General features: G+C 51.9%; 2 protein-coding genes across 2 annotated transcripts; one reads left to right on the forward strand and one right to left on the reverse strand.

Moving 5' to 3' along the window:
- Positions 1-1167: 1167 nt before the first annotated feature.
- LOC127313488 (subtilisin-like protease 3) lies at positions 1168-3550 on the reverse strand. The gene has a single exon (XM_051343983.2). The coding sequence runs from the start codon at positions 3548-3550 to the stop codon at positions 1274-1276; it is 2277 nt and encodes a 758-aa protein (XP_051199943.1). The 3' UTR covers positions 1168-1273.
- A 1879-nt stretch (positions 3551-5429) lies between these two features.
- LOC127316145 (ethylene-responsive transcription factor ERF025-like) lies at positions 5430-7455 on the forward strand. Its single transcript, XM_051346558.1, has 3 exons — positions 5430-5453; positions 5560-5923; positions 7364-7455. Exons 1-3 carry the CDS (start codon positions 5430-5432, stop codon positions 7453-7455), a joined length of 480 nt encoding a protein of 159 aa, XP_051202518.1.
- Positions 7456-10204: the final 2749 nt, after the last annotated feature.

The following is a 10204-nucleotide window of genomic DNA, read 5'->3' on the forward strand; positions in this document are numbered from 1 at the left end:
AATGATATGAGTGTGCTTCAGCGGTCTATGGTGTTCTCTCGACTTGCGGAAGATAATGCTCCTATGGTCAACTATGAGATCCATGCCACAATTATGGTTGGGTAGTTGAGTTGCGCTTTGGTGAAAATTGGCCTAAAATTACGTAGCCACATACCAAACTAGGGTGTCGTTGGGTTCGATGCCACCCGCACACGAACATGGGCTCAGCCGATCCGTGGGCCACCGCAAACGGGCCGAAACAGATAGCTTCGGTGTCCGAAATGCGGTGGAGATGCACTTAGTCTTATCATAAATGGGGCGAGACATTAAAACTCAGAAGTAAAAGATAAGATTGAATAGTCTAGGTCTAATTTTGCAGAGGCTAGGGATTTTAACCTCGTTTTTGAAAAAGAAAGTCCAAATCGAAATCAATAAATCTTATGGGGATGCAAAGAATTTCAATAATACAGCGTCCTTGTTCATGAATGATGGAGATTACGTAATTGGTATTGAGTTTCTAAGGGACTGAATACGCCACCAGGACAATACTTTTTTCGATTTACTTTAATTGTTCAATTGCTAGGATAAGTACATAGGCCCGGGCTATTCCACCTTATAGTAAAAAGAGTATAATTACACAGAATCATGTGCTCATGTGTTGGATTTTGTTCTTTGCTTGAAGATTCATGTTTGCTTCTGTTTGTACTTTTTTATTTAGACTCGCGTTGAAACAAGCCAACTTAATTCGACTCAGACATAAGTTAAGTCTCCATCAACTGGTTAGAGACACTCATAATTATAACAGCATAGAACGATTTGAGAGGTTAACTTCCGATTGCCCATGGCAGACACAGTAGTAGTGTCAGAATTTTAGACTTGCTTTTACTATTTATCATCTATGTCTGTTTTTAAGGAACAAATACTCTGTATTTCTTATCTGGCGAAGAACGCGCTAGAGATGTTCCATCGGTTTAAAACTGCAGAATGTAAGAAATATGGAAATTTCCATCAGTTTTGAGTTGGCAGTTTACACCCACGCGAACCTCGCTATAACTCTTTTCGCTGTTCTTAATGAAATGATGAGCAATCCCTACGGTACTTCAGAAAACTCTCAACTTAAAGAAGGTACATGTTTCAGGCAGATGCATCAGCAACTCGGCTCGTGTTCGAACCCATTTATCCCAAAAAATCACAACCATAAATGTACTGAGACGATCCAAGTTTTGTGCCATGAGCTTGGTTTATGTGCCACAATAATAACAACGAGAGAATGAATTAAACACATGGATCGATCTCAATGCACGGACGTCCTGCCTGGTGGTGAAGCCGCGGGAGGAGGGCTGCCGCGCCTGCCGATCCCGACTATGGCAACGACCGGGCTCCGCACGACGTGCTTCTCCGACACCCAGCTCAGGCTTCCCTCTGCGGTGAGTTCTTCTTCGGTCACGCCATGGCCGCTCACCGACACGCTGAACGTCTTCTTCTCTCCAACCTTAGAGAAGGACAGCGTCTCCGGTGAGACATGGACCGCCAATGTCGTTGGTGCTTCCACCTTTGCAGTGTAGGTCGATTCCGCCGGGCCGACGTTTGTCACCGTCCTGTTGACAATGAACGGTGTTGGCCTCAGCGGCACGGTTATGGTTGGGTAATTTAGTTGCGCTTCGGTGATCTTGGGCAGGTCGCCACAGGGCAAGCTCGAGTCCAGCAGACTGGCTGCCTTGGCGTCGGTGCTTTCGAGCCAGCAGATGTAGCCGGCGAACTCGTTGGCGGTGATGTCGTACACAAGGCCAGGGTCAGCAGCTCTCGTCGGATTGACATGGCCAGCGCCTCTTGCGCACGCATTGGCTTTCCCGTGCTGCTCGTCCAAGATCGGGCCACCAGTGTTGTCGACGACATCGGAGGTCGTCAGGATGGCAGACTTGATGGCGGCCGGAGACCAATCAGGATGCAAGCTCTTGACGAGAGCCACAACGCCACTGATGTGCGGCGTCGCCATGGATGTGCCGGATATGATGTTGAAAGGCCCCGATCCAGAGTCCGTTTTAGGGGGCCATGCGGCGAGGATGTTGAGCCCCGGTGCCAGTATGTCCGGCTTGAGAATGCCGGGGGCGATGCCGCTTGGACCACGGGCAGAGAACCACGCCACATCTGGGGCTGGACGAACACCCAGCAACGTGTTGTTGTATGTGAGAGACGCAACACTGTTCCTCGTCGACGTCGCGTAATCTCTGAGGACTTTTCCATCGGCGGCGGATACCTCAATCACGCTGGTGTTGTAATCCATAAGAATGGTGGTGTAGCCGCCAACTTCGTCGTTGGACAGCAGAACGGCGGCGGCGCCAGCGTCCACTATGCTTTTGACGTCGGACGCTTGATCCTTCGAGTTCGTTAGCGCACAAACCACAATCTTCCCGGCGACGGAGCGGTCGCCCTCGTACTGGCAGTACTGTCGTGCCTCGGAGTACAGCAGAGGGTAGCGCTCTGAGCTGGGCTTCGCCGCCAGCTGGGTGAGCGCTTCTCCGTCGACGCGCCGGCCGTCGCCGAGATACACGCTGGCGTCGAAGCTCCGGTCCACCGAGCCGGCGGCGACCGTGAGCAGCCATGGCGCGTCGTTGGTGACGGTGATCTTCGCGGGGCCGCTGTTGCCGCCCGCGGACACCACGGTGATGCCTTTGGATACCGCACTGAAGGCGCCGAGGGCGACGGGGTCATGCTCAAAGCTGATGCTTGTGTCACCTCCGATGGACACTGAGAGCACATCCACCTCATCCTTGATGGCCTCGTCCAGGCCGGCCAATATGGTGGATGTCTGACACTCCTCCTCGGTGCACACCTTGTACATGGCGACGTGGGCGCCGGGCGCAATTCCGGCGGCGGTGCCGGCGCCCACGCCCTTGTAGGAGGCGCCGCTTACGAAATTCCCAGCAGCCGTAGACGAGGTGTGCGTTCCATGACCCACCTCATCGGCAGAGTCGCCCCCGACAAACCACTTGGCGCCGATAAGCTTGTTATTGCACCGGGCTGCCTTGCATGAGCCCTTCCATCTCGCCGGCGGCGGCGGGACGCCATGATCGTCGAAGGAAGGGTGTGCCGCATGGATGCCGCTGTCGAGCAGACCAATGATCACACCCTTGCCGTGATCAGCACTGCTCCAGATCCCGGTGCCGTTCTTCAGCCCGAGGAACTCCGGCGTGTGCGTGGTCGCGAGCTGCAGCGTCCTGTCCGGGAAAACGCGCACGAACCCCGGCTTCTTGGCCACCGCGTCGACCTCGGCGTCGGTGAGCCTCGCGGCGAAGCCACTGAACACTTGGGTGTACGAGTGAAGGAGACGTGCCTCGCTGGTGTTGTCGGTGTGCGACCTAGGCAAGAACGACATGTGCCACCGACGGTGCATGTCTTCGCTGGCATTCGAGCGCGGTGGCTGGACGAGCACAATGTATGTGCGATAAGAAGAAGTGTATGTGGCATCTCGCAATTTCATAGCACCAGGGTTGACATAGCATAGTGCAGGTGCGGGGGAGATGGTGGCGACTAAGAGAAGAGGTAATAGGAGATTGGTTAAGATCGCCATTGCTGAATCCACACACACCCCTAGGATGAAGATGACGATAATGTACTACTCCGTGACCTTTAATACACCACAAATTATCAATGTGATATGCTCGCAAATCCAGCGCATGTAGCAAATAAATGGGTGCCAAATCTGGAGGATGTCTAAAGATTACAGGCCGGATCCTGGTATGTAGTGATCTGGCCAGAAACGGGGGTAGTGTATCTGCCCATATTTCCGCAATCGTCGTCATTAACCTAGACAAACACCTCTTGCGAATATAGGAGTATTTGTAATATTGGTAGGAATTTGATGGTAATTATAAGGACTCAATTATGCCCCTACCATAGATACTGTGTTTAATTGATTGAATTCCAGCAAAGGAGAATATTTTAGTTATATATAAGGATTTCCTATATCGCATTCCACTGAGAATATGTTTCTCCTAGGGACACCATCCTGATTATTAAGAGCATCTCCAGCAGAGACGCGAAACGGCGCGCTATCGCGTTTCAACCGCTTTTTGCCGCGCGCACCCTCCTGCGCGTCTCCAGCGGACACGCCAAACCCGCGCGCCAAACAAAATTTATCCCCCGCGAGCTATCGCGGCATCCCGAGCGGCAAACTTGGCGCGTCGCTTCGCGCACGCGCACCCAACTGCCACGGAACACTACTAGGAAAAGGGCTATAGCTGCACGGAACAGTGCTGGCGCACCATCATTGACGCGCGCCGGTGGCAAAATACCGCCGGCGAGCCATGTTAGGCCGCGCCGGCGAAGAACCTATACTGCCGGCGCACAAGAAAATTTAGTGCGCCGGGAATAAAATTCGAAGAGTTCTGGCCGAAAACAGAAAATCGGGGCACCTTACCCCCGGCGCACCTCTATGGTGGTGCGCCAGTATTAGACAATTTACCACCAGCGCACCACCATAGAGGTGCGCCGGGGGTACGGTGCCTAGATTTTTCTCTCCACCACCCCCCCCGGAATCGCCTTTTCAGTTTTCGAAAAAATAAAAGAAAATGATAGAAAATTCAAAAAATAAAATCATTTGAACTGCCCATGTATTATGTAATCTAGCTTTCATGAAAAATTAAAAAAATGAATTTCGATATATTATGCAAAATGGCGCCATCTTTCGGTAAAACGGGTTTTCTTGTTGCATACGACGTCCGATGAAAAACTTTTTTATATCAAAATCGATCGACGCGAAATTTCCTATTCGAATTCAACCGCCTACGGCCATTTGGAGAAAAAATGGATTCGTCATTTGGAAAATAGAAACGGGACTTTTTTGAGATTTAAGATTTGGGAGAAAAAAATAAAAAAATTACCCCCGGCGCACCACCCTACTTGGTGCGCCGGCGGTAACCCACACTATATAGTCAAGCCGGCCCTCATCCCTCTTCTCCTTCCTCACTTCTCCCCCTTCTTCTCTTTCCCTCCTGCTCTTCTCCTTGCAATACTCACCGACGGCCTCCGAAGACGACTACTTCTCCGGTGACCTCCTCCTACTCCGGTGACCTCCTCCTCCTCCGGTAACCTCCTCCGGTAACCTCCTCCACCTCGGGACTCTACCTCCATCTTCGCCTTCTCCTTCTCCTCTTCCACCACCTTCACCTCCGGCCATCTTCTCCTCCTCCTCCTCCTCCTCTTCCTAAACCACCACCACCTCCGGCCTTATCCTCCTCCTCCTCCTCCTCCTAAACCACCACCTCCGGCCTCATTCTCCTCCTCCTACACCGGTGCGGCAACGACGACATGGCAACGCACGGCCACTTTTTTGAGGACCCGAGCTAGATGAACCCGAGATCTAGATCTAGATCTGGATCGGGATTTTTTTTTGAATTTCGAAAAAACATACCGCCGGCGCACCAGGCCTGGTTCGCCGGGGATAATTCATGTTGCTGCTGGCGCACCTGCTGGTGCGCCGGCGGTAACTCATTACCACCGGCCTGTTCCCACCGGCGGGCTCTGGTGCGCCGGCAATAGCCGTTTTTGGTGCGCCGGCAATAAGGCTTTTCCTTGTAGTGGAACATTCCGCCTCGCCCCGCCGCTTCCCCGCGCCACGCGTCACCACTGCTCTTCCTCGCCGCCACCTCCGCTCGTCCGTCGCCAAGATGCCGCCGCGCCGGCCGCGGATCGTCGGGCTTCCGCGGCATCCGAGTGCATCCTAATGGGACGTTCTACGTGGAGATTCGCGTCGGCAGCTTCCACGTCACCCTCGGCACCTTCACCACGCCGGAGCTGGCGGCGCGCGCCTACGACACGGCCGCGTGGCGATTCTGGCGGCCGCGGCGCGACCTCAACTTCCAAGACGTCGAGTTGCTGGAGGAGGCCGAGTTTCTGGCGCCCGTGCCGCGCCTCGTCAGCGAGGAGGACCGCCGCCACCATTGTCAGGCGGAGCGCCGCATCGCCATCGCCGAGCGCGACGAGGAGTTGATGCGCCAGTGGAGGGAGCAGTTCCCCAGCGACGTCGACAACACGGAGGCGTTCTTCGTGGACCTCAGGGCGCAGCGTAGGTCCGCTAGGCGCCGCCGCCACGCCATCACCGAGTTCGAGCTCGAGAACCCGAACATGACCTGGGGCGAAAATGATCCACGCTGGGACAACATTTGCTCCGACACGACGAGTAGACTGTTTTTATTTATCTATGTATTTTCATTGTTTTTCTGGGCGTTGTAGATCTTCTATTTGAACTAGTTTAAATCAAAAATGTGTTTCTAGCGCTGCAAAATAGCGTTCTGTTGCGGGCGCTATTTTCAGCGGACCACCCGCGCTGCGAAATAGCGCGTCCGGTGGAGAGGTTTTCGGCGCAGCGCGCGCTAAGTGTTTACAGCGCGCGAAATTGGTTTTGCAGCGCAGATTATTGCGCATATGTTAGAGATGCTCTAAAGATACTACTTGCATCATTTGCAAGAGCTGGCAAAAAGAACTAGGAGGGTCATCGCCCACATTATATGAAGAATTTAAATTAACACTAAACTCTGCTAGTTCATTCCGGCAGAGTTAGGCCCACCCTCGGGCGACTCAGGGGAAACCCTAGCACCACCAGCCGTTGGCTCTCCCCTGCTCCCCCTCTCCGCCGCTGCTGCCGCCGGCCCTTGACGCGGTAGCAACAGGCTATTTTCCAAAGGGGTCGGGATCCTCTGGTTGCAGCGCGCGGCGGAGCCCAGACGCCGGGGCAATAGCCCCCGACTGGTGGTGCTGGCGTTCGTCGGTGCGGTCGCGTGGGCAACGCACGGACTGTGCAACCTCTGGTGGTGGCGGTGTGTAGCGGGGTGCAACAAGAGGAGGCAGTGCGGTTGGTCGGGGCAGTGCACGGCAGCGCGAGTTCCAGCGGCAGCCGCCACCGTTTGCCTCCGGTAGGAGCTGGGTAGTGCGCGTGAGACAATGGCATTGACCAGGTGTGGGGTCGGGTAGCCCTGCGGGATTCTGGGTGGCCGACTCTATCGGGCCTAGATCCGAGGGCTCTTTTCCGGGTGTGGTGCCGTCTAGGGTCGAGGTCGGGCAGCGGCCTCAGATTAAGGGCGCTGGCATTGATGGTCGTTGTGGCATGGTTTGATTTAGGTTCTACGAGGGAATCCACTGGTGTTGTTTGGTGGTCGACGACAGAGTTTCGTGGCACAACAAGATCACCTCCGGTCTAGATGTCTTTTATATTCATTCTTGCAAGCGCATTTCCACGAGAGAGAATGATATCCGGGTGAAAACATAGCCCTAACCTTAGGTAAATGTCGATGATGGCGGCATCCTCTGACGTTGATTACCTTGCTGGAGGCGTCGCCACAGAGCTCCTCTTCCTGTCCCAACGACAATGGCTTGGGCTATCCAGGTGAAAACCCAAGCTCTGGTTCTGTAGCAGATGGCAGTGGCGTCTATGTCACTTCCCCCATGGGGGAGTCTCCCTGGAGGATTGATAGGTGACTGTAGTGTGCCGCTTCTCTTTTGTCGGGGTTTGCATACATCGGAGCAGTGACCCTGGATGGTTGTTGGATGTCGAGGCGGCGGCCTCGGAAATCGCCAAGTCTTTGGATCAAAATGGGGTGGAGTTATAGTTGGCATGGCTTAGGGCGGTGTGGCGAGGTTGCTAGTGTGGCGAGGTTGCTAGCTTGGTTGACGTACCTCAGAGGAGGCAATTTGACTATTGCGCTGGGGCGGCAGCCCGAGATGTTGGTGCGGCGTCCGTGGTCATGAGAGGTCCGCCATGTGCAGTGGGCTGCGGGTGGCTGAGTCGTGCGGCATTGTGGCTCGGGTGTGAGCAATGGTATGTCAAGATGGAGGTCCCGGAAGGTGGTTTTGGTGGTCCGCTGTGTGTGGCGAGACAGCTGGTGGTGGCCCCGAAACTTTTGCAGTGTTGAGGGCGTCAACTTCGAGTCCTGCAGATGATGGGTCTGTGGCGTCGCTTTGGTGCAGATCTTTAGAGGGTTGGCTTCTTCATTTGCGTTCGTGCTTGCTCCTCCCATAGCAGTAACGGTGTTTTCTCTCTGGTGATGGTGAACGGACGATTGGTCTTGACGGAGTGTTGTAACATGTTTGAGTTGTTCCCAGGTCTTGGGTGAGCTTGGCCCTGTGGAGAATGTGGGTGTTGCCCCGTGGTGTTAGCATGGTTTGTATGATTTTCACCCGGTTTTTCTATATAGTTGGGAAAAAAATTCTTAATTAATAGATAAGGCAAAACTTTTGTCTTCATTTCAAAAAAATCTTTACAACGGTACCTTCCCTAGGACAGTATTTAAAAGCTATCTTATCAAAACCACTAGTCATGCTTCCGCAATCCTCGTAGATGGCCGACAAAGAAGTTGATGAACTCCTTTCTCCTTCATTGTTTCAATTACCAACATACAATAAAATATTGCATAATTATCCGGTTACATCCAATGAATGGAGCGAGAACCAAACCCTCTCTTAGATCATAAGCTTCAGCCATACATCGCTCCTGGGTATGATCAACAGTCTAACAAAGCTACAAAAAGACTAGTAACATATGTCATGTTACTAGTCTAAGTTACTACCTCCATAGTGGGTAGTAACTTACATGTGGTTTCATGCAATGTGTCATTAATTATGTTGTAGACTCATATTGCTTTGAGATGTGTGATGTTATGGTAACATAGCTAGTTACCACCTCACTCTCTTTCTTCATTTATTGGCATGCCATGTCACCAAAATGCATTGAGATGTGTGATGTTACCACCTATGTTACTCCCACTATGAGCAGTCTTATAATCACTCCCACACGCCCATAATTGAAAGGGGCGTCAAAATTAATATTTCCTTCATTTTGTGGTAGACATGTCCAACCCTCTCGACGAACCACTGATGTTTTCATTTTTGCCCTCCATTTTTTTTTTGCAGAAGTTGCGATCGAAACGATGAATTTTTGCCCTCCCGCACTCCCTCATCATAGGTCGGATGAAGACGGTGGCGAGGCCTGGCTCGCTTCCGGAGGCCCCTCACTGGGCATAACAGGGTGGTGGGACGGCGTGGAGGTGCTTCCTATCCTTCAGCTCGATCCCTTGGGGCTGCGGTGCACGGGAGGGTACTAGCCAAGCCCGGGCCGACAGATGTGTAGCCGATGCGGCCCGTACAAGGCCCAAATTTTTTGGGGCCCACATTTCTATGTTTGCCCTATATAGACTTTACTTCTACTCTTAGACATAAATTCATTTCAGGCCTGGTACTTATCCATGTTTCGTTTAGATATGCTTGGCTTTGTGGTTGTGAGCCGATTGCTGAATGTAGTTGCTTGTTTTCTTTTCCCTAATTTTTTCCTACTTTGACCGACGGCTATGCTGCAATTTGCAGTGACATGTCATCACTGTGTTCTTAATTTATAAATCGTAAGTTAAGTGTGATAGAGTGTTATTATATTCCTCTCATCTCGATATTTCTTATAATGTACTTATCTATGTACATGCACGTTTTGGGACTGCTCAACATGCTATAAACCTTTGAGATGTTAAAACTAGTTCCCTGGTTTTTTTTAAACCTAAACATGTCAAATGTATCAAAACCATTAGATGCACTCCCTCCAGTTCATAATAATCTCGGACACTTATTATGGATCGAAGGGAATAGTTTATTTTCGAGCGTAGCGCTGGTTCGGTCGGTTTTTAAACTACATGTTTCTTCTTACTTAAACACAATTTTACCACATGTTCGGAATCTACATACGTGGAGAATAGTTTTAAAGTTTAAACATCCGTCTACTATATATGAACATTATAAGTATTTATTAATAGGTATATTTTTTGAGTGAGATAGGGTCAATTTTTTAACTTTGCACAGGGCCCCAAATTTTAATGGCCCGGCCTGGTACCGGCGAGGCAAGGGTGGTGGATCCAGTGGATGGCGCAGCCCAGCCTCTGGTGGTGTGCCTTCCATGGTGTCCTACTGCTCCTCGCCCTGGATCTTGGAGGTGTCAATGTTGGCTCGTGAGATCCGGGCTCCGATGTGGTCCTGATCTAGGCCTCCTTGTTAGGAAGGTGGTGGCATTTTCGGTGTCGTCCTCCCTCCTAGAGGCATCCTTTTTGAAGAAGTCTTGGATAGAGGGGTATCGAAGTGGAGGGGTGTGGTTTCTTCCGTGTCAAGGAGACAAGGACGGCAAGTGTGTTGGTGGGGGACGCGTGATGATAGAAGCGAGCGGGGCGTTGTGTTATCTGGAGTCGTAGTA

Source organism: Lolium perenne, chromosome 7 (genome assembly GCF_019359855.2).
Source record: "Lolium perenne isolate Kyuss_39 chromosome 7, Kyuss_2.0, whole genome shotgun sequence".
Taxonomy (NCBI): Eukaryota; Viridiplantae; Streptophyta; class Magnoliopsida; order Poales; family Poaceae; genus Lolium; species Lolium perenne.